This window comes from Alligator mississippiensis, chromosome 3, assembly GCF_030867095.1.
Source record: "Alligator mississippiensis isolate rAllMis1 chromosome 3, rAllMis1, whole genome shotgun sequence".
In the NCBI taxonomy this organism is placed as follows: domain Eukaryota; kingdom Metazoa; phylum Chordata; order Crocodylia; family Alligatoridae; genus Alligator; species Alligator mississippiensis.
The window spans coordinates 130372080-130400032 of record NC_081826.1 but is presented as its reverse complement, the minus strand read 5'-3'; the positions used below and the strand labels follow the sequence as shown (position 1 = coordinate 130400032).

Sequence of the window (27953 nt, the reverse complement as noted above, 5' to 3'; positions counted from 1 at the left end):
AGACATTGAAAGAAACATCTGGCTTAGACTTTTCCTGGTTAACTTCCTGGCTTCCCAATTTTGGATGGTTGAAGCAGTTGTTTTGTATGGTTATTCTGTTTTGCTTTATAGGGATTATGATCTGTTTCTGTATCCATTGTATACCGGTTTGTATCGCATCTATCTTCAGGCCTAAGGTAAATCAAATGATTTTGCAAAAAAAGAAAGCTGAGAATACTAGATTTGTGTTAAGTCAAATTGAATGGAGCAATCATAATTAATAATAATTATAAATGCTCCAGATGAGGGAAATGTAAGGTTTGACCTAGAAACTACTATGCAAAGCCTAAGCAAAAGTGAATGTTGTGTGTCGAATGCCCATCTGCAATGATAAGGGGCAGACAGTCTTAGAGGAAGCTTGAAAACAAAAAAACAGAATCAGAGGTACTGGAGCAAAGAGCTCATTATAATACTAAAAATCACACCCCGAGGCGGGGAAGATATATGCTAATGGAACATATATGTACGTTAATGAGATACATAGCTAAAACACAGGTATAGAGACATGCTCAGTAAAGAACTCCTTGCGTCACTCCTTTATAACCAATTAGCAAACAAGGATGCCTATGAAGATTCAACCTCTGGTATATAAGGGGCTCAGTATTGAATGGGCTTGTGCTTGTCTTGGGAGATTATTCCGCTTGCACCTTTTATTGCTAGCAATAAATCATTTTTATACTTTCACCCCTGGTATCTTTATTGGCCTTTGCATACCGGGCACGAACCCAGACTTGAGCTGGGGCCCAACACCCTAGGTGGGCACCCTGCAAAGTTCCCCAGAGCTGTGAGCTCTCCTGAACTGGAGAGGGAGGCAGGTCCCAGGGGAGAGTCTTGTCTCCTGCTGGGACCTTGGTGGTCCCCTGCCAGTGCCCCGCACTCCCGACTCACAGCCCCTGCCCCCCAACCCTGCCAGTGCCCCCACTCCCCACCCACCCTGCCTGTTGGGGCTCGGATACAAATTTAATAAGATTTAATAAAAATGAGCCCCCGACACCGGAGCGGAGCGGGGAGCAGCCGCGGGCCCCAGGGCAGCCCCTCCCTGAGCCCCGGCCCCGGGGCTGCCCCCGCCGACCTGCCGCGGGGCGGGGCGGGAGAGAGGCCGGTGCCCACAGCCGGGAGCTGGGGCCGGGCCGGGCCGGGCCGGCGGGCACGACTGGAGCCGTCGCACGTCCCTGCTCGGCGCCGGGCGCAGGTTTGCTCCCCAGGAGCCGCCGGGCAGACGCGCGGGCAGCAGGCAGCGGAGGGCTCTCGGGGCGGGCAGGGGCAGGTTGCCGCCGGGCGGGGGGGGCGAGGCGAAGGACGCGGGCAGGCACGGGGCTTTGGCTCAGTCCGGCTTGCATTAGACTCACTAATACACGTTTCATGGGACCCACAATAAAAGTTGGTCAACTAGAAGTTAGCAGCGTGACCCAAAGCCTCTTGTCTGCACCAGGGCCAAGCGCTGGACCCCCGCCCTGGGCGTCCATGATCTTACCTACACGGGACAGTTTTAAGAAAATGCCTTCCAGTTTGGTCATTATTTTTGCAGTCATCCTTGTGAAAAGAAGAAAAAATATCATGGGCGTCCCAGTGTAGAAAGGGTTTCAATGAGCAGAGATGATTTTTTCAAGCTTTATTGTTGTTGGTAGTTGATGATTTTTCAAGCTTTGCTGACCTGTTGTTCGGTAGATGTAACAAAACATAGTTGACTGTCGAAACTCTGCCCCCATCAGTCTCGGTAATGGGGCAGTTGAAATGTTATGAGACCCAAGGGATATTTCCGCCCCCGCTAAACTTGCTTTACTGCAGATTTGGTCTGAAATCCTGCAGGATGCAGGGCTCTTCTGTTCAGGTACCTAGGAGAGGTCATCAAAACCTTTCCTTAATATTCATGGTCCTTATTGCTAACTCAAGCTGACTTGGGAACTCAGCTCCAAAAGGAACAGCAAGGATCTGGGAAAGTGTCTGCTTCCCCGAGAGAACAGGGACAGAAGAGGTCGTGGGGAAAATCCAAGAAATATTCAAGTTTGGAGAGGAGGAGTCAGCTGAGACTTACATTCACGTTTGACTTTTCAGTAAAATCACAAGGCAGGTGGCGAATTTGGATATGAAGCACTTGTTTTCATTACAGAGTTCGCTCAGGGTAGATTTCAAAGATTGCCCTTGACTCCCGCACCCAAAAACTCCTAGGTGGAAGGAAGGCGTGTTTCCAGCTTGGGCTGGCTGATCCATCGAGGGATATCGGCAACACTTCTCACTAGCACAGGTCACCGGTTGCTGAGAGAATCACTCTGTGCGTCTCAGATGCAGTTCAAATGCTGTTTGTGCCCTGGCCACTTTCTCTCCAGTTAGGTTAACTCGGGAGCTGCTATCTTACTTAGATGAACTCTGTGGGGAAGACATAGCTAAGGGTTTGTCTATAACGCAGGCTAAGAGGTAGGTAGGTAATCTAGAGTTTACCAACCCTTGGTTTCCTACCCTGTTGCTGTGCATTATCAATGCCAGCATGCTGCTGTTGGGGCCTGCTGTACGTGTCCGAGACAAGCCATACAGCTATGTGGGGCCCTATCCCACGAATCGGAGCCCCGCGATTCAACACTTGGAGTGGGGCAACTTGTCCGTTTTGCTCCTGGAGCTGCGGAGGGAAATGGACTACAACAGCCGTTTCCTTGCTGTAACCAGTGAATATGCTTGCATGCTGCTCGGTGCCAAAAATGGGATATTGCCCTCTGCCATTACCAGGACCGAAAGCTGCTACTTTTTATGCAGGTAGTGTTTTTTTCTTTATGTCTGCCCAAGTTCCTCCGAAGAGAAGATGGCAAGGAGTTCAGAGGTGATTTGGGGATCCACTAGAGATGGAGGCAGAGGGTGCAGACAGATGTTACAATGGAAACATGTTCAAGTGAAGCACACTTGGATCCATTTCCTGCAGGAAACTTCAGCCAGGGACCCCTGTGCCATCCTGTCTGCCTGGAGGGTGTCTGAAAACCCTGCAGCCTGCTCTGCTGCTCAACAGGGAGCAGTAGAGCTCACCCCCACTTCCAAGATGGGGAACTGGAAGGAAGTGGGAAGCAGACGGATAAGCAGGAGGGGTTGAGGGTCCGTAGCCCCATCATGAATGTGAGAATGAACCTTGGGTTATTTATTGTTGGTTGTTAGCCGACATTATTAGCTTAGTTATGCATTTTCCTTTTCGTGTCATTTATAAATTCATGCCTATAATTTATCTGTGTGTGTCTGTATACATTTGTGTGTGTGTATAGTATTAAGTACTATATCTAGTTTGAATAAACGCGCCCGCGCGCGCGCACACACACACACGCACACACACACATGTTAAAGTTTGTACATGTATATATCAGTTTGAACCGTGTCTTGCACTGGAGGAGGGAACCTCCAGGCACTCTACTTCTCAGCTGATACTATTTCTTTGGTGGGCTGGTAGAAAGGCTGAAGCCATTGGCACCCCAGTGATCTGACATCGTCAGCAGGACGCCCCTAGCATGGTGGACCAGGGTGACAGTACTATAGTATGGTATCATGTAGACATGCTACAGAGCACTAAAAGTGTATTCAAAAGCACTTTTAGTCTGAAGAGTTCATTAAAAACATCCAGGGAGCGACTGTGCTCTGGAATCATTTCCTTTTGCCCACAGCTGCATTTTGCGTCAAGCAGTGTAGACACAACTTCAGCCCCCGAACTTTCCCAAAGTTTTGTATACTGAAAGAATAACACGTTCATAAAATAATGATCCTGATTGCTATACAGACACCTGTAAATATTAGCTGAAGGGCATGTTTTAATGATTATAGATTCATAGACATTAGGGTCAGAAGGGACCTCAGTAGGACAGCAAGTCCGACCTGCTACTCTGGGCAAGACAGAGCACTGGGGTCAGACGACCCCAGCTAGGTGCTTGTCCAGTCTCCTCTTGAAGACCCCCAGGGTAGGGGAGAGCACCACCTCCCTTGGCAGCCCGTTCCAGATTCTGGCAACCCTTACTGTGAAGAAGTTCTTCCTAATGTCTAACCTAAATCTGCTCTCCATCAATTTGTGGCCATTGTTCCTAGTTACTCCAGGAGGTGCCCTAGTAAATAGAGCATCTCCTATTCCCTGCTGCCCTCCCCTGATGAAATTATGGCAGCCCCCAGGCCCTGCAGAGAGGACCTAACTCTCCTCTCCCCGCAGCGGCATGGGGGTTTTAGCACAAGCACATGGGGGGCTAGTGGCGGGTGTGGGCAGCACACCCTGTACTCTTCCTGTGCTATGAGGATCTCAAGGAGGTCAGTGGCTGCGAGCTACCCCTTGCGGTGCCCTGAAGCCGTGAGCTTCCCCAGCAGTGCCCTGAGGGGAGAGGCAGTGGGATGAGGCTCTTCTGCTGGGACCCTGGTGGTCCTGACCGCCGGCGCTCCCCAGCCTTCCCGGTGCTCCGCACTCCAGACCTGCTCCCAGCCCCCTCGCTTGGAGCTGCGCTGCAATCCCAGCCATGGTTTTAAACTTGGCATCATATTTTGTCTTCTTGCTGAAAGACAAAACCATGCCAAATTTAAAACCCTCTGACCTTCCCCCTCTAGTTTGCAAGTGGCCCAATTTCCTGCCTATCACAGGTGGATGGTGTCTTACCAGGTGTCTGCTTTTTTTTTTTTTTTTTTTTTGCACCAGGTCAAGGGCTTTGTTTTGGCTAGAGAAAAAGCAAGAAAAATGGTGTCCCTCAATCCTGACCCACAGCCCCATCCCCGTCGCTGGTGCCTCGCACTCCTGCCCTGCAGTCCTTGTCCACCACCGACCTGCCAGTGCCCTGCGCTCTGGACCTGATCCCGACCCAGTGCGTGGCGCCATGCTGCAATCCCGGCTCTGGTTTTAAACTTGGCACCGCTTCCCTCACGGAAGACAAAAACCACACCAAGTTTAAAACCCTGGGGGACAGACCTAGACCAGCATGGTTACAACCAAATACCCAGTCCAACAAAAAATAATGTTAGTTAACCAGATTCTTGCCGGGCCTGATCCCTAACAATTTTCGTCCTTTCCACCAGGGTGTAATGGCCAGATTGCAACAGAGATTGCATGGATTTCTCAGTGAATCCGAGTGCCACCTGATGGACAAATCGTGGCAGAGCAGGGAAAATGCCATTTTTGCCTGCATCTCGGATACGCATTTAAAACCTATTACGATAAAAATAATCCTGTTGGCACAATTTCTCACGCTAAAATAAAACATGTCAGAGGTGATTTAATTTACCATGATAAAAAATGACTAACACGATAAAACGAGGTCAGAACATCTACCTTCAGACACGATTAAACTAGCAAAATGGCGATTTTTGTCACACGGATGTTGGAAAAACGCTATGTGGACGAGCGCCCTAGTGAGAAGGTTTTTTCTCCTATCCAGCCTAAACCTTCTTTGCTGCAACTTGAAAGCATTGGTCCTTGTTCTGTCACCTGCCACCGCTGAGAACAGTCCAGCTCCATCCTCTTTTGAACCCTGCTTCAGGTAGTTGAAGGCTGCTATTCAATCCCCCCACAGTCTTCTCTTGTCCAGACTAGGTAAGCCCCGTTCCCTCAGCCGCTCCACAGAAGTCATGTACCTCAGCCCCCAAACCTTTTCCGTTGCTGTCCATTCGACTGTCTCCAACTTTTCCACATGCTTCCTGTAGTGGGGGGCCCAAAAGTGGACACAGTACTGCAGATGTGGCCTCACCAGTGCAGAATGGAGCAAAATAATCACTTCTTCAGATGTCCTGGCATTGCTCCTATTAATGCAGTCCAGTATGCTGTTAGCCCTCTTGGCAACAAGGGCACACTGCTGACTCATATCCAGCTTCTTGTCCACTGTAACCCCCAGGCCATGGGCGACTGATGCCACCTTAGTCGGCGGGACACGTGCCCCCGACCCTCCAGCATATCTACTCCACCCCCCAGCTTGGTATCATCCGTGAATTTTCTGAGGATGCAATGCGTCCCATCTTCCAGATCATTAACAAAACTTCCTATCTTCCAGATTGAACAGAACTGGCCAAGACCGAGCCCTGGGGCACTCGATTTGATACTGGCTGCCAACTAGACTTCAAGCCATTAATCACTACCCGTTGAGCCGGATGATCCAGCCAGCTTTCTAGCCACCTTACAGTTCATTCATCCAACCAGCCCATACTTCCTCAGCTTGCTTGCAAGAATGATGTGGGAGGCTGTATCAAAAGTGTTGCTAAAGTCAAGGTATATTATGTCTATGACTTTCTCCGCATCCACAGAGCCAGTTATCTCATCATAAAAAGTAACGAGGTTGGCCAGGCATGACTTGTCCTCGGTGAATTTATGCTGACTGTTCCTGATCACTTTCTCCTCCTCCAAGTGCTTAGATATGGATTCCTTGAGGATCTGCTCCATGATTTTTCCGGAGACTGAGGTGTGACTGACAGGTCTGTAGTTCCCTGAATCCTCCTTCTTCCCTTTCTTAAAGATGGGAACTATATTTGCCCTTTTCCAGTTGTCCATGGCTATCCTCCAATCATCACAAGTTTTTAAAGATCGTGGCCAGTGGGTCTGCAATCACATCAGCCAACTTCCTCAACACCCTCGGATGCATTGCATCCAGCCCCATGGACTTGCACATGTCCAGTTTTTCTAAATAGTCCCTAATCAGTTCTTTTTTGTGTTTAAGCTCATGGAAAAACGTCTCTGCAAAGTCAAGCTGGTCGCTTGCCACATTTACTGTTGTGACCCAGGGCCTGTGATGTGGAAAGTTACAGTAGTTGTCTGAAGAAAGCCTCAATTACCTCGTCCTCCTGGTCTGGTGGTCTGCAGCACACACCCACCATGACATCCCCCTTGTTGGTTTCTGCTCTAACCCTAAGCCAGAGACTTTCAGCAGGTCTATCTCCAGTTTCATACCGGAGCTCTGAGCAATCATACAGCTCTTTTACACACAGCACAACTCCTCCTCCTCTTCTCCCCTGCCTGTCCTTCCTGAACTGTTTATTCCCATCCATGACAGAGCTCCCTCCATGCGAGCTATCCCACCAGGTCTCTGTTATTGCAATCACGTCGTTGTTCCTTGACTGTGCAGGGCCTTCCAGTTCTTCTACTTGTTTCCCAGGCTCCGTGCATTCATGTGTAGCCACCCGAGGTGACTAGCCAATTGCCCTAGTTTCTCAGGCCTCCTCTGCTGAGGCCGCCTCTGTTGCCATCTCCTCCTCCTGCTTTCTCCAGGGCCCTCCACTTCCCCACTTCCCTCAGGCCTTTGTTCTCCATCTGCCAGTGAGCCTAGCTTAAAGTGTTGCTCCCCAGGTTAGCAAGGCTGTCGGCAGGATGTTGGCTGTCATGGTCCCTGTGCTTTGCCTGTGACAGGTTAGGGGTTCAGGTCTGTGTTGTTTCTGGGTTCATGGTAGTCTTCTGTAGAATATGGACTGTATAGGATGGTTTGCATAGGGATGATCCTGGTTCAGGCAGGTGATTGGACTAGGTGACCTCTGGAGTTCCCTCCCAGCCCTACTTCTCTAGGACGCTAGACTCCAGTTCTAGTGATACAGTATCATTTGATGACTTTCTGCCCACTTGGTTGTCTTTTTGATCTATTCTTCAAATCGCTAGTCATAATTGTGTTTGCTTTGATCTGAATAATATAGATCTGCTATACTAAGAAATCTTCTACTTTCTCTTTAACTGGAGAAAAATGTGTTGTGTTACATGGGATGAGGCACCACACCACCTGCACCCTGCTTTTCAAAGTCCTAAATCTGCCCATGGGGCTGAACGTGTCATTCTAGGGCTAGGTTAGATGCAGATTTGTACAGGATGATTTGGAGAGGGATGCTGCTGCTTCAGGCAGCAGGTTGGACTAGAGGTGACCTTTAGATGTCCCTTCTAGCCCTGGGCAGATCTAGGATAATGCAAAGGGGGATGCACATGGTGAGGTGCATCATCACCTAGAAAACAACACCTTCTTCTCCATTTAAAAATCAACTAAGAGCTTTACTAATACACTAGGTGCCTAGGGCTGGATAATTCAGTTTAAGGTGGAAGCAGAAACAGATCTAGTGTCAATGAAATGGGTTAAAAACAATCTTCAGGGCTGTAAAAGAGGACCTCCACTGCCAGAAGCAGCAAACAGACAACAGAATGGCAGAAGGGATAGGTTGATTGCGGGAAAGGATATCTTCATTGGAGCAACATCAAGCCCATTACCATGAAGAGAGAGTCAGTAACAATTTGGGTGAAGAGTTTAGAAGGGACCAGGTAGATCAGTGGTCTCCAACCTTTTAAAGTAGGAGATCACCTTTAGTATTTAGAAGCAACCCAAGATGAACCGTGTTCAATGCCCCGCTTCCTGTCCACCCAGCGTGTGCCCCCAGATATGTACGTTGGCCAGGCCGGCTGTACTGTGGGCTGGGGTTGGGACTGCGCTGGGCTGTGCTCAGGCCAGGTGGTGGCGGTGCTGGGTGCAGGACTACAGGGGTGGTGGCAAGCACCCAAAAATTTGCTGTAGCCCCTCCATAGCTCCCCCTAGCAGTGTCTCCACTGCTGCCCGATCCAAGTGCAGCGTGGCCCAGACCGCTGCCATGAAGAGCCCGGTGCTGCCTTTCAGCCCCTGCCTGCCCTCCTGCTGTGCAGATCCCGAGAGGGATGGGGTGGGGGGAGGCAGCACTGCACTCTACACAGCAGGGAGCTGGGCAATGCTATGCTGGGGCTGGGCAGGGGCACTGGGAGGGGGAGCTATGGGTGAGCTATGGTGAATTTTTGGGTGCCTGCGGCACCTCCCTGCCCACCCATAGCCCTGCTCCCAGCGCCGCCCAGGCTGAGTGCAGCAGGTACACATCTGGTGGCACATGCCCTCCAGGGCTGCGTGCTCCCTCCTTCCCGCGCCTCCCAGACGAGCCACTTGCGCTTCCATCCTGCACCCTGGATTTACAGGGCCTGCCCCTGCTCCAGCCCCACTCCCTCCCTCACAGCTGCTGCAGCTGCCTGTGCTGTCCAGCATTAATGGGGTGGGGGGGCACCTGCCCTCTCATCTGTGTGCAGTGGAGGCAGCTACCATTGCAGGCTGGGTTTTGTGCCCCGAGCCTCGCTGCAGCCCACCCGGAAGTGGCTCAACGCCACATGCTTTCTGACGCTGGGGTGAGTCTTGTCCCCTGCCTGCCCAGCAGCTGGACAGACGTGGTGCTGGGCCACTCCTGGGCGGGTTGCAGTGAGGTTTGGGGTGCAAAGCCCAGCCCACAGCGGTGGCTACCTCTGCTGCTAGGCACTTCATTTTAAACTTTGAGTAGAGCAGGAATCTGGGTTCCTAATCCACCAGAGCAACACCCCGGCCCGGGCCCCACGTCTGCCCCTGCTTCCAGCCCTACTCTCTATGGTTCTACCCCCACCACTTAGTTTGCTTTGATCCTGGTATATGCTTTTTTCATACTTCCCTCCCCTTTTTCTGACATCCCTACCAGAACGCTGTGCTTCTCATCATGAGACAGTGCTCCTATCTAAATGCATAGGAATAAAATTTCCTCATAAGGTTGAGACAGAAAAAAATCCAAGAGTGATCATACATCAAGTGTGGGCAATCAAGAGCCATTGTGTTAAGTGCTTGTATAAATATAGACAGCGAGAGCCCCTGCCTCTAAGTCTCACAATATAGGTACAGGAGAAAGGGTAAATACAGAAGAAACAGGAGGAAAAGCACGAGGTAACAATGCCACGATCATTAACTGCTGGGTATGACCACCTGGTCCAGTTGGCTGCTGCGGTTAGATGCAACCACTGCCCACAACTGCTTCAGTGCCACTGGCTCAGTTGAAATGGTCTCAGTCACTCTTGTTACCCACGTGCTATAAATAGAGGGGAAGCCAGCCCCCAGGCCCAATTTGGCTTCTGTGAAGACAAGCATTTCAAGTCCGTGGTCCTGCTTGTAGAAACTCCACTGCTCTACCAACGTAAAAGCAGTCAATGTCAATAGGCCTTGACCTTTCTGTGAGAGTATAGAAACAGTCTTTGCTATATAATAGATCAGGGCTTCTCGACCCCTGTCCTGTGGGCCAGGTCCAACCTGCAAAGCCATGTAATTAGGCCTGCAGGACTCCCCACAGGTCTGGAAAGCTGGGAGAGGAGCAAGAGCAATTTACATTGCCACCGCTCCCCTACCACTGAACTTGTCAAGCCCTGCACAGCTGGATTGGCCTTGCTGGGCTGGCCCTGAGTGGAAGGAACCAAGCCCTGTTTCTATGTGGCTGGATCAGGCCTGGCTGGGCCATTTCTGCACAGCTGCAGTGGATCCTGGGGCCTCTGTGGTCCCAAATGGTTATGGTTGGAGGAAGAATCATATAGCCATATATTTGGAAGGGCCATGTAATCCAAACCTCTACAGAAATACAAGAGTATTCCTCTTCAAAGATCCCTGCACGGTGCTTTTCCAGCCTGCTCTTGAAAACCTCCAATAAAGGAGTTTCAACACCATTTTTTGGCAGTTCTGCTGTCGTACTGTTCTAGGAGCCAGGAAGATCTTAGCTGCCATCTAATCTAAATCTACTTCAATTTATAGTCATTGCTTTGTGTCTTGCCCTCTGAGCCAAGGCAGAATGGGTGTTTTCCCTCTTTATGGCAGCCTTGCAGATTTTGAAGACTGTATTATGACCCATGAACCTTGGCTGCTGACAGACATGAAACAAAAACAAAACATGCTTTACTGGAAGAGGCAGAGCGTTAGTTTGACCCAGCTCCCCAGTATCTGTATGGAACGCATGCTTCAGTATGGCTTTTTGGCACTTTTATCTAGAGCTAATTCTGATTCAATCAGGAATTAATTAAAGGTGGTAAAACAGCACTGCTTTAGCACCGGAGCGGTACAGACGTTGGGTGAGCTGGGTCCGACTAATGTGCTGTCTCTTCTGTGCACGTGCTGGGTTTGGCACAGGGGCACATGGGCTTTAAAATAATGTGCCATCTTTGTTTTTTAAGTCTGTAAGCAGCACTTTTGTCCAAGCTAAATATGTCTAGTTCTCTCAACCTTTCCTCATAGGGCTTACTTTCCAACCCCTTTCGCATTTTTGTCTCTCCCTTCTGGAGCCTTGACAACTTCTCCAATTTCTGTCTGAAAGGTGGAAGCCAGAACTTCAAACACTCTCAGTGAGACATAACTGGCAGTGAGTACACTATCGAGCCTCTTGCACAATCGGATTATATTGCTGACGTGTGTTGATGCTGTGATCTACCAGCCCTCTAGCTCCTTCCCAGCAGTGTCCCACCCAGACAGTTAATTTCCATTCTGTATTTCTGCTGTTGACGATTCTTACCATAAGTGTAGCACCTTACATCTCTCTGTGCGCAACCTCATCATGTCATCTGCAGACTTGGCCTATTCCAGTATGCAGATCATTGATACATTTGTTAACTAGCACCAGACCCAGAGCAGACGCCTGTGGAACATCACACAAAACCTCCTGCCAATCCAACATTGATTCACTGATGATTTCTCCTGCTTGTGGTTATTGAGTCAATGATCTATGTGCCTTGCAGCAGTGCTATCAGGGTGAAATGTCTCCAACTTGCTTGTGGTGAGGCCATTGGATTATAGAAAAGGAGGGATGGAAGAGACCTTAGGAGGTCATCTAACCTAGGGTCACACTCCTGAATAAACCATCTGAGTCAAGTGCTATCTGCCTAGGCCACTCTTGAAAATGGAAAATACTTCACCACCTTCACAGCAGGAAAGTTCTTCCTAATCTCCAACCGAAACTTGCTGTGCCGCAGTTTGAGGTCATTGCTTCTTGTCCTGTCCCCTACAACTGCAGAGAAAAGTCTGTCTCCATCCACTTTATAATCTCCCTTCAGGTATTTGCAGACTATTATAAAATCTTCCCTTCAGTCTTCTCTTCTCCAGACTAGATAACCCTACTTCTTTCAACCTCTCCTCATTAAGTCATGCTTCTCACACCTCGAACCATTTTTGTCACTCTCCACCGGACTCGTTGTAATGTCTCCCCAACTTTCTGGAAGGGGGGTTGAATAACAGGACCCCACCTTTGAAGGTGGCTTTGCCCCCCCTGGGAACCACAGTACGCCCCGTCTTCACCCTGGCTTATCAGGGTCACCTCCTGTACTCTTCTTGGCGTGTTTATAAATTCAGGAGGCTGCCCTCAGACCACCAGAATGACCCTTTAGGTACTTTACTCTGCCTGGCTCATAATGGCAGTCTTCTGCCTGACCCAGTTGGTCTCTCTAGGGCCTGTCTGCCTCGCACTCAGGCTCAGTCCTGGGGCTTAGTAGCTCACATCCCGTCCTTCTAACACCTTGGGCTGAGAGCCTTCCAATCTATTTCCTCCCCCACACCAGACTAGTGGCACCCACAGTCCAATAGTGCAATCCATGCCCTCCCTCTGGGCATCTTCAGTGGGCTCCCATGCCTCATGGCTTAGGAACAAAACTCACCAAAGAAACAACCAAACGCATTGTGTGGGGCACTCTCTTGCAGTCCCTGCACAGCTCCATCCTTGAGCCCAGCCTGGCTCAGATCTGACTCCTCAGCTTAGAAGCTCCATTTCAATTCCCTGCTTGGCCCCACACCTTCCAGTAGCCAGGCCCGCTTTCCGGACTGGGCACAGGAACGGCTCCTTTCTAATGAGCAGGCTTAATGCCCCCGCAGTCTGCACCCTACTAGCAGGCTTACAACTCTGCAGTTTGCCTTCCTGCAGCTTTCACCCTGCACCCAGTAACAGAGGTAAGGGCCCCTGTTGCAGGGGTCCAAAGCTGGAAATTAGTCTACGTGAGGCCTCAGCAGTGCCAAATAGGGCAGAAAAATGACTTCCTTTGATTTTCAAGGGACACTCCTGTTAATACAAACTGGTGTGCTAATGGCATTTTTAGCAACAACAGCACATTGTTCACTCATATTCAGATTATGGTAAAGCCCAGGTCCTTCTCTGCAGTTGGTGCATGGACATTTTATGTGGGGACCTGATTTTGGCTTGGGCCAGGGCTGGGCAGTGGGCTTGGTCTGGCATGCGCAGCACTGAGGTCTCGTCCTGCATGGTGGTGGGGCCCCATGCAGGCTCACGGGGCAGGCTTGGCACAACTGTAGAGTCCTGGAGTCCTGACGGTCAGTTCTGTGCCAGGCGGCCAGCACAAAAACACTGCCAGAAAACGCCTCCTCCGCCCCTCACCTGGAAGCTGCTTCTCAGGCAGCTTTTCCTCTTAGTGGGACAGGCACACCCTAGTGCCCTGTCACAGAGACCGATTCACAAAGATTGCCCTCTTCCCACCCTGAGCCCAGCTCTCGCCTGCAGAGGCTACAGCCTCCCTTCTGCTCTGCATGTCTTTTGCTGACATGGTTTTCAAGATGATATCAGTTCTTGTAATGGGTGCGAGAGCACACCCCATGTTTAGCTAAGGGTGACCACTTCTTAGATGATTGCCTCCAGCTTTCAACAGCACACTGCCCTCCAACCCCCAAGCAGACGGCAATCAGAATGAGTAAACCAGATCCTAAAGCAGTAACTAAGATGCTTTCGGAGTTATCAGGACTATTAGTCCTGAAGTTCCTTTGTTGGCAGTAGGTCAGTCGTTATGTCCAGTAAGAAGAAGGGCAATCAACAGTTATCAGAAAAGGAAAACAATATTTAATTTATTACACTACAACAATTTAATATGACGGATAGGACACCGCATTTGCTGCTTCTTTCTCTCTCCTCCACCCAACGAGTATTCATGTTTTGGCCAGGTGTAGTAAGTCCTGCTGTTTGGAGAACTGACACCGCTGTGATTCTCACTGTGCCCCAATACCTCAGAGGAAGGCAAAAAAACCCCCACAGCCAGTATGATCTTCAAGGGGAACGGAGGGAAAAATTCCTTCCTAGCCCCAGCTGGTGACCGGCAAAAGCCCTGAGGCCTGGGATTGCAAAATGCCACACACACTGCAAGAGCTACCTGGATCCCGCAACTGAGGGGTCAGAAATTCATGACACCAGTTTGTTGCCCCCAGCACCTTGATGGGCAAAGTGGGTGGAAGAATAAGCCAAAGTCTCCACCCACTGGTAACTTCTCAAGTCCGGGCAGATGTCTCTCTGGGGAAAGGCTAGCTCTGACTGATTCAAGGGGTGTTCACATCAGTTGATGACCCTAGCGTGGTGGCTGATTCTGGGCTAGAGGTTCCCTCTGGGGCCGTCTTGCTGCCTGTGAGGCTCTGGATGGTGCATTTGCTCAGGGAGGTTCTGTCAGCCTCGCTGTTGGTTGAAGCTGTCACCATAAAGGATGAGAATAAGCAAAGGGTGATCAGATATGCACGTTGGTGAATTTAAGTCTTCTAAACAGAAGACTTAATGGTGATGGGCTGTATGGCTGCCCTGTGCTTGAGGCATAGTCAAATGCCTAAATGGTTTCAGCAATCATATAGGATGAGGGAGACCTGTTTTCTAGCCCCGTTCATCCATGGGGAGATGAACACACACTGCCTGGTGCAGGTGCTGTGGGAGAAACAGGGTCAATGGCCACTGGCCCCTGCAGTACCCACAAGCCCAGGCCTTTCCTTTGCCTTGAGCCTATCTTGGAGGTTGGAGGATCTGCCGCATGGTCCGAGGCTCTGAAAAGAGCTTTTCAGGTCTGGTACAGACAATACAGATGCCTCAGGACAAATCTGTCTCTCTCCTGACAGGGCAGGGATGCATCCCTGGGGACAACCTTGGGCAGCTCACAGGGCACTGGGCTCACAGGGCACCTCCCCAGAGCCCAGCTCCTCTGCACTGTGCTCACCTCCCAAAGGAACTGCAGCCTGCCCAAGCTGGGTGCGGTGGCCAACAGGCTCCTCAGCATGGCCTCCAGGTCCTCCATGTGCTTCTGCTGTTTGGTCTGGAGGGGAAGGATAGCCAAGGCTCAGTACCATGCAGCCTGGGGCTGCACTTGCCAGGGGACGGTGCGCAGGACTGTGTAGGGGGAGGAGGACTGACCCTGACATAAAGGCTGTTGTGTCTTGGGGACATCAGGCAGATCTTCAGGGTGGTCTGCAGCAGGCACGACTCCATGGCTGGCTCCAGGGCTGGCTTCAGCTCGCTGTCAGGAGAGAGGAGCCTGTGTGAGCCTGAGCTCTGTGGGGCTGGTGGGGGCACTGCTCTGGGCTGGACGGAGGTGCTGGAGTCGGCACCAGTTGGCAAGAGTGGAAGGAGGAGCTGACGTGGTTACGACCCATCTGAAGTCTCCCAGCCCATCAGCATCTGGCCTGCAATAGAGCCCCCTCTCCCACTGCCCCTGTGACCCTGCTGCCCTCCTGCAAGACCCCCACAGCTATCCTCTCTTCAAGGCCCTCCTGATACCCCTGGAGGGAAATGCTTTTCAGTCAGGAGAAAGAGATGCCCATGCTGTATTGCAAAATTGTACAATAGCCACTGGGGGCATGTGATTTGGGTGGGGTGGGTGAGGAACTCTGACCAAGGCCAGAGCCAATATTGGGGCTGGAAGTGTTGGGCCGGGACACGAGTACCTGAGGCTGCAGATGGCAGCTATGCTGTTGCACAGGATCCTGTTTGGCTCTTCATCCTGTGTCACTGTCTCCATCAGGCCCTGCGAGACCCAAAGGACCATGTGAGATTAGGGCCCCACAGGCCTATCCTGCAGGGGAGACCACCCAGTGCTCCAGGCACAGGCAGATGGATCCTGCTTGCTATGGCAGGACCCCTCCCACATTTCCCTCGCACCCACCCAACCAACGTGGCCAGCCCTTCCCTTCCAACTCCCTCTCACACTTACCCCTGGACCCAAATGCTCACACCCTGATCCCACCTCAGCTGCCCTCCAGATGCAGGATTCGCTCACTGTCCTATATGGCTTTAGCCCAGAATTTCCCTTCCTCATGCTCACACGTCAAGGCCCGGGCATGCCTGCCCTCCCCTGTGCGCTCCCTGCCTTCCTGGCCTTGGGAACCCCTGTCTCTTCTCCCTCCCACTCTCCACAGTGCCCAGTGCATGGCCAAGCTCACCATGATCTTCTGTAGCAGAACCACTTGGCAGGTCTCCGGCTCCAGGGTGTCCTCTCCCCTCTGCTTGGTGGCTCTGCAGAGTGCGGGGATGGCGAGAAGGAAGCGCTCTCCATGCTTCTTGTCCTGCATCGCCCCGGAGCGGTATAGGAGGAAAGACAGGGTCTTGGCCAGGGACCTTCCCATCCTGCCCAAATCAAATGTGGGACTAAGACCCCTTGGATGTCCCCCTTTCCTTGCACTGGTCTGCTGGGGAAGCAGAGTGAGAAGCAGAGGCGGCACCTGTGATGGGAGGCTGGCTGTCAGACCAACGCACACAAATGGATGTGTCAGAGCCCGTGGGCTGAGTGTCTCCACTGGGGAGACTTGGGTTCATATGGTATGACTGCCATAAAGGCTGAATGTTGGGAGTCAAGGGTGGTCTGGTGGCCAGTTCTCTTAGGGGACTTTCCTACCTTTCCTTGGCCCTGGAGGTGCAGCATGATGTCTGTGAGGGCTTCTTCCTCCAGCATCATCACGTCTTCATCCTCCTGCTCTTCTTCCACCTCCTCGCCTTGCCGGTAGGGAATCACTTCACAAGGATGGAAAGAGAGAGGGTGACTGCTGCTGCAGCTTGGAGGGTGTAAAGGGGCACAAGGGGCGCAGAGATGCTTTCATCTTCCTTCTGGAGCCTAGGGCCCTATCCCAGAGCAAGTATCACACAGCCTCCCCATGCGCCGACTCTGTATTTTCAACCTCATGCCCCCATTACTAAGGAGGACCAGACTGTCCCTGCTTCCCTGGCAGCTGCTGGCCCCTGCACTGACCATGGTTCCCCCTATGCCAAACCCCACGGCGCCCTCCTGCAGGGAATGGTGCCCATGACCCTGGGATCACTGGAGATGTGTGGCTCAGGCCCTTTGTCCTGGCTAAGATTTGACTGCGTAATGCTGGGGATGGATGGATTGGTCTGAGTGAGCCCATTGTTCCCAGGTTTTTGGCACCCAGGCTGTCTCCGCACCTTTCATGGTGGTGCCATGGGGCGGGTTGCTCCCGGACTCCACAGAGCTCTCAAGGTCTCCCCGGGAGGAGCTGGAGCTGAGGCTGGGGCTCGGGCAGGGCTTGCTGACCTCCTGCCCCAGGGAAGCTGGGTCCCCCTCCGTGGCAATGCAGGGGGCCACCTCCTCTGGCCTGGTTTTAAGGCACAGCTCCTGGTAGCTGGGTGCCCTGGGAGGAGAGCTGCATGGCAGCCCTGCCTGGTGCTCTTCCTGTGCTGGGTCCCGCCTGTCCAGCCAGAGCCAGGGCACCTCCCTGCTTTCCAAGAGGGCTCCTCTGCCTCCTCAGTGTTTGTTCCAGGAGCTGCGGGTTTCCCTCTCCAGCACAGCAGGCATGTCCACCACCTGGTTTTGACTGTCTCCACTACACCAATTGGGCTGCTCTCCTCCTCTGGCACAGGCCTCCTGCTGCTGACCTCCTCCCCTGGGGACACCTTGGGCATCCTGTGCTTCAGCATCCACCTCAGCCTGTCCATCCTGGCAGGGAGCAGAAGCAGTTGTGAGCCACACATCAAAGCATCTTCTCCCTAACCACCTGTCTGCCCTCCCTGGCCACCTCAGCCAGTCTCTCTTGTCCAGGAGACAGGCAGCTCGCTCAGCTTTTCCCTCCCCATCCTAGCAGCTTTGGTCCTAGGGGTCTCAGGCTTTGAGAGCTGCATGGTCAGGGACAAAGACCTTCAGTTGGTTTGGACATGCACTTCCCTCCCACTGCCGCAGCCCACTCCCTGCTCCTGACTGGGATGGACTAAAACCCGGGAGTCCAGGCCTCCCCTCAGATGTGGTCTCTGGCTGGGACACAGGAGCACCAAACCAATGACATGTGCAGCCCCTTGCATGAGAGCTGTGGGTGCTCAGCAGCACCACAGGTTTAGGCTCTCACCGCACTTGTGGTTAATTGTGTCACACTCAGCAATCCCTTGCAGTCCAGGATGACTGCCTTATGTGTCGCGAAATGGCTGCTGAGGCCTATCCAGGACTGACAGACTCCGGTGCGCCTCGGGCACACGTTTCCACGGGGGCGGGTGGCACTGCGTTCTGTCTCCTGTTGTTGTTGCAAAGTTTCAAAGTATTGAGATCCCTGCAGCAGAGTCCTCCTCCATTTGGGGCAGCCCGGGGCAATGGAGTCCCACCACGATGTCAATGTTATGTTTTTTCAAATTGGCCTTAAAGAGGTCCTCGAGGTGCTTTCTCTGCCCTCCTCTTGAGCGTACACCTGCCTGGACAGCTGGGAGAATAAGACCCACTTCGGGATTCTGCAGTCAGGGGATGTGGCCGGCCCAGCAAAGATGATGCCGGACAATCGTTGCCTCAGTGCTCATGGTGTTTGCTTCCGAGAGGATGCTAATGTTGGCTTGTCGATCTTCCCACTGGATTCAAAGGATCTTCTGCCATCAGAGTTGATGCTACTCTCATCCTGTCACACTCAAGGCATAATCCCATAGTATCACACTCAAGGGGTAGTGGCACACTCAGGGTAATCCCATAGTATCTCACACTCAAGGCACAATCCCATAGTGTCATGCTTGGGGGGCAATCCCACAGTATCATGCTCAGGATGCAATTTTGTAGCGTTAGCTTGTTGCCAAGAGCACAAGTTCAGCTGCTAACAGAGAAAGGACCTGAGGAGTTCTGCTGTAAAGCATCTAAGAGGACAAAATAATGCCACAAATGCTGGTTAGAGCCACTAGCACAGCAGATCCAATGGGGAGAGTGTTGCTGAAATGTTTCCTATCGAAAACAGGTGTATTTTGAGACATTTTGTCTTTAGCAAATGCTTTAGTATAAAGCATTTCTGAGAGACAAGTTCATGTCCCATGTTCCTTTAAACAAGTTCTCAAATGACTACACGGGCTGCCTTCATCACACTGCAGATACCACATGCAGAAAGATTTTATGTCGGATGGAAGGGGAATGTTAATGTCCAGCTGGAACACAAGTAATCAAATCCTTCAATCCCAAACACCTTCAATTTTATTTCTTTATTAAAATGTGTCCCCTTCTAATCAAAAAAAGAGAGGCTTTAGGGGTTGGTCCCTTGGTAAGCAAGCTAACTTGCTTTCATTGTTCCTGTCACTTCACATACTCTTGTACATGACAGTCCCAAAAGCTATTCAATGTTATGCTCGTGTAACACAGGGTGGATAAAAATCAATCATTTAAAATAAATTAAAAATCAGATTTTTTAAAATTGGATTTTTTATTTAATCACATTTTTATTTTTGTTAAGATTTTTTTTATAAAATAAACTTATATAGTTTTAATTCAATATATGTTAAAGCTCAAAGATATCACCATGGAGTAGGAATTATAACTTCTAATTATATACTATTTGAGACAATATATTCATGTAACCTTTTTAGAAGAGTTATAAATAGGTCACAACAGGCCATGGACTGTATTAGGGGCCCAATCTTATGGGGTTCCAGAGGCTCCTCTATAGATTAGTAAAGATTAAAGAAAACCACTCTACCTAATGGGACTCAATGCTCAGTCTAGAAGATCCCATTAAGCTTAGTGATGCTTAGTTTCAGTTCTCAAACTGTGGATTTTTGACTCCAGAGATCACAGGCAAACACGGTTCTTTGGGGAGTTGTGATATCTTTTATTAGACCAACTAAATAGAGAAATTGTTCTTTGCAAGCTTTTGGGCACAAACACCTTTCTTCAGGCATAGGGAGAGTTTGTTGTCTCCAGAGATATTAGCATCCTTGTTAACAGCAGTACATGGAGATGAAAGATAATAGACCCAATTCCCATCATCCCTCTCATCTCACTGCAAGTTTGTGTACACACAGTCAAGCCCTCACCTTTCTCAACAAGAATGCACTTTTTGTAGAAAACTATGATTAAATCAAGGCTTCCTGAACAGTGATTTAAATCGTGATTTAAATCATGATTCAAATTGATTTGGTTTAAATCAACTCCACCGTGGTGTAGCATTGATTTCAGCAGTATTGCATGTAACATTATAAAGTTAAGATCAAGTGAATCTTTTGTCTGAAACTCTTACTAAGGTGAAATGACATTCTGAATTCAAACTCAAATTTAAACTGGTATAACAGGTTGTAGCTTACACTAAACATCTTTGGATTCCCTTAAACTCGCTTGTGAATATGGCCAAGATCACTGCTATATTGATTTTAATGTGCCCTGTCAACAAAGTTGTCGCTATTTTTGCTGCCACTTGCTGTCTACATTTCTAAGTTCATGTAACTGGATAAATTTAATTTTCCGTTTTTGTTCTTGCTCTCACACATGTGCTTTCAGCTGCAGATAGTGACCTCTGGTTCCTTGCAAATCACTTTCTGTTCTGAAAACAAAATTAGGCTTGTAATTATGAGTTTTCAAATACGAAAGGAGTTAAAATTAACTAGAGGCTACATATTGAAATATATACCAGGGCACAAAGGGAAGGTGTTAGCTTAAAACTGTGACTTTGCTGTTTCCCCTAGTTGTTTCTAACTCATTGGTCATCTTGGTAGCTATAGCCAAGTACCCTTTTCCTTCACTTTCTGTCCCTTTGTGTCTTTTCCTGTCTCCCTTTTTTTTACCTCTGGGCAAAACTTTCAAGTTTGAGAAACTGAACTGAGAGTTTTAAGGCAACTTCCAACTCAGCAGTCTAAAAGTATCTTTAGGCTAGGTGGCTTCTGAACACTATAACCAGACCACATGTTGTGTAATACAGTTCCATTAGTCTCATGATGTGCAGATAGATAGATCTGGTGATTACAGACAGGTACTGCAATACTTAGGTTTCCCTCTGAACAACGCCATTAGCAGAGCTGATAATGGTATCAGAAGACAAAACCACAGCTTCCCTTCATTGCCAAATTATGGAGCCCATAAAACGAGAATCATGCCCATAACAGAATTCTCTCTCTCTCTCTCTTTCAGAACAATCATACAAACCTTGAGCTGGTGCAACTATAGACATTTTTAAACTGACTTACTTAGTCTGCACATCCCTAAGGCAGACAGACTGAAACACATTTATATTGCAGTTGGATTGCTGCCAGCCCCATCAAGGTAAATCAGATTAAGTGTATCTAAATTAAGAGGTGGCACTTGTATAAATACATCAGTTTAAAATGGATTTAGCTGTGCTGATGTACATTTTCAAATACAGTCCACATCAAAGTTCAGGATGCATTTAGGTCAGTGGTTCTCAACATTTTTAGCCTCAAGGCACCCCTCGTTAGCCTTTAAGCACCCCTCAAAAATGCCACCTCTTAGTTTTCACTCATTTTTTTGACTACAGAAAAATAATAAGAGCAATTTTTCTGTTGCAAAGAACTCAAAGAGACCACAACAGGTCAGAATATTTTTACACTGGATTCCTATTTGAAATCTATGGCTGGGTCCACACAAGCAAGGGTGTACCTTTGCAGCAGCGCATATAGTAGCAGTACAAATTTGTGCCATAACTTTGTGCCCCAGCGCATGCCCCTGCCCATGTATTTTGCAGCAGGACACACTGTCCCACTGCTCCATGTGCTGGGGGGGGGCACAAGGTGCCTAAGCAGGGGCCAGCCATCCCCTGCACTGAGGTACCCTGTGCCCTGGTCAGCTGGGGAACAGCACATAGAGATTGGGGAGCAGGCAGCCCAAGACTGTGGAGCCCCCGCATTGAGGCACCCTGTGCCCCAGTCAGCCACTCCCTGGCTGGCTAGGGTGCAGGGTGCCTCAAGATAGGGGAGCAGGTAGCCCTGGGCTGGCTGCTCCTATCTCTGTATGCCTCAACACAGGGACTCCACTGCAGAATGCCCATGCTGAGGCACCTTGCACCCCAGCCAGTCATTCACTCCCCATCTGGCTGGGTTCAGTGTACCCTGAGATAGGGGAGCAGGCAGCCTTTGGCTGGCTGCTCCTATCTCCACATGCCACCACACTGAGGCACGTGGAGATAGGGGAGCAGCCAGCCCAGAGCTGCCTGCTCCCCCATCTCGGGGTACACTGCACCCAGCCAGATGGGGAGTAAATGATTACAGACAGGTACTGCAATACTTAGGTTTTCCTCTGAACAACCCCTTTAGCAGAGCTAATAATGGTATCAGAAGCCACAGCTTCCCTTCATTGCCAAATGATGGTGCTCATAACTCGAGAATCATGCCCATAACGGACTTCTCTCTCTATCTTTTAGAACAATCATACAAACCTTGAGCTGGTGCAACTATAGACATTTTTAAACTGACCTACTTAGTCTGCACCCCGTGCCCCAGCCAACCAAGGAACGGCTGGTTGGGGCACGGGGTGCCTCAGCATGGGGGCTCCACAGTATGCAGAGATGGAAGAGCAGGCAGCTCTGGGCTGCCTGTTTCCCTGTGTCTGTGTTTGTCCCAGCACTCATGACTTTGGCCTGGTTTGCGCCGCTTTTTTTCCAGGTTTTGTTTTGGGTTTTTTTGCTACCAGGAAATCCCAGTAGCAAATTTTGCCCTGGCACTCCAAATTAGCAGTGCTGAGCACTGATTAATGTGCAAGTCATGCAGTTTGTGTCTACAAACTACACATGCCTGCAAATCTGGATCCAGCCTCTGGGTTTATCGTGTGAATCATATTTGCATACCTAACAGTGCTAGCATTGCACAGCACCCTGCAGCACCCTTGAAAAGATCTTAGGGCACCACAAGGTGCCACAACATCCTGGTTGAGAACAATGGGTTTAGGTAAATGAACTGGGTATTTCTTACACTGTACAGATTGGCATAATGGAGAAAAATACAGGAGGAGAACAGAAAAGAGAAGGGAAGGTGAGAGGCAAAGGGAGGATAGAGTACTGGACAAAAGAAAACTACATAACATGACATAGCTGAAATAATCTTTTAAATGAGAGACTAGAAAGTCTTACAGAAGAGGAAAGAAATGTCCCACTGGTGAATGACTTCTACAATTGCATTGCTAGGTTTTTTTTACGAACTCCAGAAAAACAGTATTTTAAAACGACTATTTACTCATAAAAGAAGAAAAGAACTGTACTTTAGAAAAGAAATGTGAAAGTGCTACAATTAAACTCCCAATTCATTATATTCAACAGGTTTCTACATATTGAGTTCTACTGAAATTAAAAAACAGGTTTATATTCTACTAGCCATTCAAACTGACTGAAAGCCAGTAAGTTTAATTTTTCATGTGATTGTTACCAGTAAAAAGAAACCTTAACGCCAGCTGAGACCCTCAGTTACATCTGTACTACCTCACAGGCTTCGAACTAATCCATCAGTGGTTTTATACAGATGCAATGGATTGCAAATTGGAACACAATTCTTCTATCAAGGCAAAGAGGAATCCAGCTGTACTTTTAAATAGGAAATCAATTTGGTTCATAAACATATAGCTCTTATGTGTTCTCTGATTAATAACAACGTTTGAAATTGTGTGCACAGCTTTCTGCCACCTGCTGGATATATAGGGTTAATACCTCAACACTTCCAATTATATTTTGCTGTATTTCTAATAGACAGTATAACTAATTAAATGGAGGTGTTTACAGACCCTCTGTTTTAAGATAATATGAAACCAAACAGTAGCTATTCCATCTTTTTATAAACAATAGCTAAGGAATTATTTCATTTACTCCTTGTATTTTTTTCTTTCAGGGTTATTTCCTGTAATCAATCTGTATACAGTTTGGTTCAGATATTATTATGTAAGGTTGGAATTTATCTAGAGCTAGGAATTATTTCTAAACCCCTTAAAGTATGATGGCCTGCTCACATTAAAACCAGTGCCAAAACTCATGTTGGCTTTCAATCTAGAGAACCTACCCTTGTCAAACCCTACCCAAGGTGCACAACAGTGGGGAAGAAAAGGTACAGTATTTACAAAAGAGCTGAACTTCATCTAGGATCCAGGATGTTCCTGCCATAGCATTAAGCAGCAGAATCTTTATTGTGTGGCTTTCAACAAACTGGGTCATTTTACAAACTATTATTTAAACAGATGCCCACCTTGTGGGGGGAGGAAAATTATCACATTGTTGATGAAGAATCACACATTCAACTAAGTCTGATATTCATTAAATGTTGCAGCTATTTTAATAGTGCTATCATGGAATACACCCATTTGAATTGTACTGCCCTTCTCATTTTTCTTGTCCGTATCAGTGGGCACATCTACACATGCAATTAACGTGCCTGACTTTTCTGTGCAGGCACATTAATGCATTCATCTATCCAGAAAAGTCAGGCTCATTAATGTACTCCCAGGTGTATGTCTACATGTACAACTCTGTCAGGAGCGAATTGCTTCTGACAGGAGCAGGCCTGTCCAGGGCTGATCCTGCTTTGCTCTGCCCCCTGCAAGAGCCAGGAGGAGCTCCAGGCTCCCCTGGGTGTCAGCCAGGAGGGATAACAGGGGGCACGGGAGCCAGTCCCAATCTCTGCCAGGCAGGGAGAGCTGTGCCAGCTGCAGGGGCAGCTGTCTTCCTGCCATATGGGGATTGGGATGGGTCCTGGTCCCCATGTGGCCAGGACAGTTGTGCCAGCTGCAGAGGCAGCTATCTCCCTGCCATGTGGACATGGTGAGGACACAGCTGCCCCTGCAGCCAGCACAGTTCCCTTCACAATGGGGCTTAGCCCGGCAGCAGCAGGCCCCCTGCTACCTGGGCTGACCAGGAGCAAATTGCTTCCGATCTGTGTCTACACATGCGCTACAGCACATGTCTAGTACCTGTATGTGTTGGTATTAGGAAATGGTGCATTAGACTAATTTAATGTGCAGTAAGTCCTGCACATGTGTAGAAAGTGATGCTTTACTGTGCATTAGATGAGTCTAACATGCAGTGAGGTGTCTTTTGTAGATGCACCCTATATGCTTGTTTGCTAATAGAAAGTGATGGCAAGTTTGGCAAATGAAGCTAAAAGCTTCATTATGTACTCCCCAATTGCAGTATCCGCTGAAATGGATTCTAAGTAGCATGATGTGGCAATCAGAACAGGGAATAATCTTGATAAGCAAAATAGGGGTGTTACTGGGATGTAGGTAAGCTGGAATCAGGAAGAAAACTAGTGAGGCAGTACTGGATAATAAAAAACAAGTCATAGCACATTACGGTTGCACAAAGTTCATTTGCTTATGTCTCATCTGAAATCACAATCTATAGTTGCGGTATCAAACCTGGAGGAGGCGTTAAATGAAGACCAAGCCAGCAGACTGCTTTAATATTATCAGATCATTATTTTGCAGAACACCCAAACGTGTAGACATTTACACGCACGATTTTCATGAGAGGAGTATTCTCCAGAGGCAACAACACAGAGATTATATAAAGTGAAGTTAGAAGCTGTTTTTAAAATATGTTAAAAATGAGTTGCCATCATAGGTGAAAGGGCAGTCCAACCTACTTGAGGACTGATGGCAAGGAAGCTTAACAACTGTTTTTTAAAAACATATTAAAGGAGCTCGTGTCTGATATCAGCATCTAAGAGGATCATTTCTTCTGTGTCATTTCCACAGTATTTATGGAATATTTGCAGGAACATAATTCATTTACAGAAATCTGTACCACAGGGGTAAATATTCTCTGTAAATATTTAGGAGAAGAGTCATACAAGTATACGTCTCTTCAAAGAGTAATCACCTCTGTCCCTAGAAATTTTCAAGAGTAGGTTAGACAGACACTTGACTGGGATGGTTTGAGTCAGGGATGACTACCTTGAGCAGGGGGCTGAATTTATGACCTCATAGACCATATCCACACATGGCATGGACATTTGGTTTCCCAGGGATAACTAATAGCGGCATACCTTGAACCGCCACTAGTTGTCCCTGGGGAACACCCATGCCATGCACACTCTGGCACATGTCAAGTTACTCCACATGGGTGGTAAGGGAGGCTGTGGCCAGCACTGGGCTGGCCCCACCAGCCTTACCTGGGGTCCTCCTGCGGTTGCAGCAGTGGCAAATCTGCCATGCAGAACCTGGCTGGCAGCTGCAGCGTGGCTCTGGGTGGCCCAGCTCCGCTTTTGAGCAGCACGTGCTGCCCGTGCACGTGCTGCTCCACTTTTTTTCTCCACAGGTTTTTTGACTACTGGATATCCAGGGGTCAAAAAAACCCTCCACGTTGCTCGCTTGCAGTGCGGAGAACAACTGAACATGCAGTATGTGGTGCTGCAGACACGTTTGCAGTGTCACATACCACATGGCTGCACGTGTCTGGATGCATCCATAAGCTCCCTTCCACCTCATATTATTTCCTATGATCCTATTTGAGGTGAGAGCTGATACTACTAGCTCCCCTTAGGCATATGACTTGACTGAGTAATAAATTAAGGATGCACCTCTGCTTTCTGCTGATTCTTGAGCATTTACACCTTGTTTTGGGTCAGGAATTCAAATGTTTAGTTGGTATTGTGCTGCTGAGGAATGATATTTCTAATCTTAATATTAGATGCTAGATAAAAAGAGAATCTGTACTATTCAGATTCAGAATGCTCCAATATGTAATTAGTTCATTGCAGAAATTATTATTGTGCCCTGAAGGTAAATAAAGCTGTTCTGTCATGCCAATTATCCAATTTATTCTACTAGTGGATCACTCCCTGCTGTACGCCTCTGAAAATAAGACCCACAGCAACACACTCATGTTCATACAGCGAGTCAGTGGCACAGACAGATCCAGGATCGCAGCAAAGAGGGGTGGCTCCACCTCATTTGGCAGTGCAGCACATGCACAGTGAGTTCTGAGGTCACTGGCATGTCAGTGCAGCTCCTACCTGAACTCTGTACATGCCATGAGCTCTCTGGGCTCACCGACTGATTGGCATGGGCTCCGGTTGGAGCCCCTGCTTTCGCACTGACTGTAGAGTCCAAGAGGTGAACACCATCACTGTTCAGCCTCTCTTCTTCCTGTACTCCCTCTCACTGAATTCAGCAGTAGGGAAAAAGAGGGAATTAGTGGCGGCAGCAGTGCTCACCCCCATGGATCCAGAGCTGTATGAAAGCCAGAGCTCCAGCCAGAGCCTGCATTAGTCAGGCTGCTGCTGAGCTCAGAACTCATGGCACATGCAGGGATCTTGCAGAAGCCCTTCTTACATTCTGGTACGTGCACCACACAGCTGAAGGTAGGAGACAGGGGGCATGACCATGCTGTCAGACCTCCCCTGCTCCACAATGAATCCGCCTTTCGTCAGTCAGTGGCAAAGCTGAGAAAAGAAATCAAGGTTTACTGTGCGCACCTGCACAAAACGTTTACTGCAGAGCTGACCAATTAGCTCCACAGTAAAGTCTCCGTGTCTGCAAGTGCAACCCTATTAGGTCGCACTAAACTAATGAACTCCATTGTAAAAACAAGTATCATCCTGTGGTGGAGATAGTTAGTGTGCCGCAACCCACATGCAGACACTGATGGGGCTGGCTGGGGCACGAAGGTGCTTCAGTGTAAGGGCTGCCTGCTGGCTAGCCCTGCACTGGAGCAGCCTCATGCCCCAGCCAGCTCTTCCACAGCACATTGAGCTGGGTCAGAACAACTGAGCCCTGGGCACTCTGCCAGCCAGGGCTGCTCCAATCCAGCTCAACGCGCTGCAGACCCAGGCACATATTCAAATGCTGCACCCGGGAGCAATACACTCCTGTGTGAACTGCGCCAGAGTTTATTGCTTCGAATTAACTGCACGTGTAGACGTGCCTGCTGACTCCCACTGGACCATGATCATTTCAGTATACGTGCCATTGGGTTTGTCTAGGTGCACTAAAAGATGAGGAGGTTAAACCATGAATTACAGAAAGCAGAGGTTTCTGCTAAGGCTGTATGTATTAAATTATAAGTTTGTCTGTTGTCCCACTACAGAATACACACACTATTCTCTGGGAGGAGTGAGGTGGGATATGGTACAAAAGAGTCTCAGTCAACAGCAGGGAGAGCTGCCTCTGCTCCTTCCAACTTTCTCAAATGGCATTTAAGGAAATAGAAACCCATAGAAGGAAAACATTTTGAGGAAGTACACACTGAACAAATCAC

General features: G+C 49.0%; 1 protein-coding gene across 1 annotated transcript; it reads right to left on the bottom strand.

Moving 5' to 3' along the window:
- Positions 1-13597: 13597 nt before the first annotated feature.
- On the bottom strand, positions 13598-17284 carry LOC109285929 (uncharacterized). Its single transcript, XM_059724403.1, has 6 exons — positions 16966-17284; positions 16421-16536; positions 15969-16247; positions 15474-15553; positions 14750-15046; positions 13598-14236 (listed from the first exon to the last, which is right to left on the bottom strand). Exons 1-5 carry the CDS (start codon positions 16970-16972, stop codon positions 14803-14805), a joined length of 726 nt encoding a protein of 241 aa, XP_059580386.1. The 5' UTR covers positions 16973-17284; the 3' UTR covers positions 13598-14236; positions 14750-14802.
- Positions 17285-27953: the final 10669 nt, after the last annotated feature.

What these genes read in the sequence shown, in the direction of transcription:
- LOC109285929 (XM_059724403.1), bottom strand. An exon ending in ACCTCCAGGGCCAAGGAAAG is followed by an intron (nt 16,248 to 16,420) that starts GTAGGAAAGTCC and finishes CTCCCATCACAG; the next exon opens with GTGCCGCCTCTGCTTCTCAC. An exon ending in TTCTGCTACAGAAGATCATG is followed by an intron (nt 15,554 to 15,968) that starts GTGAGCTTGGCC and finishes TGGGTCTCGCAG; the next exon opens with GGCCTGATGGAGACAGTGAC.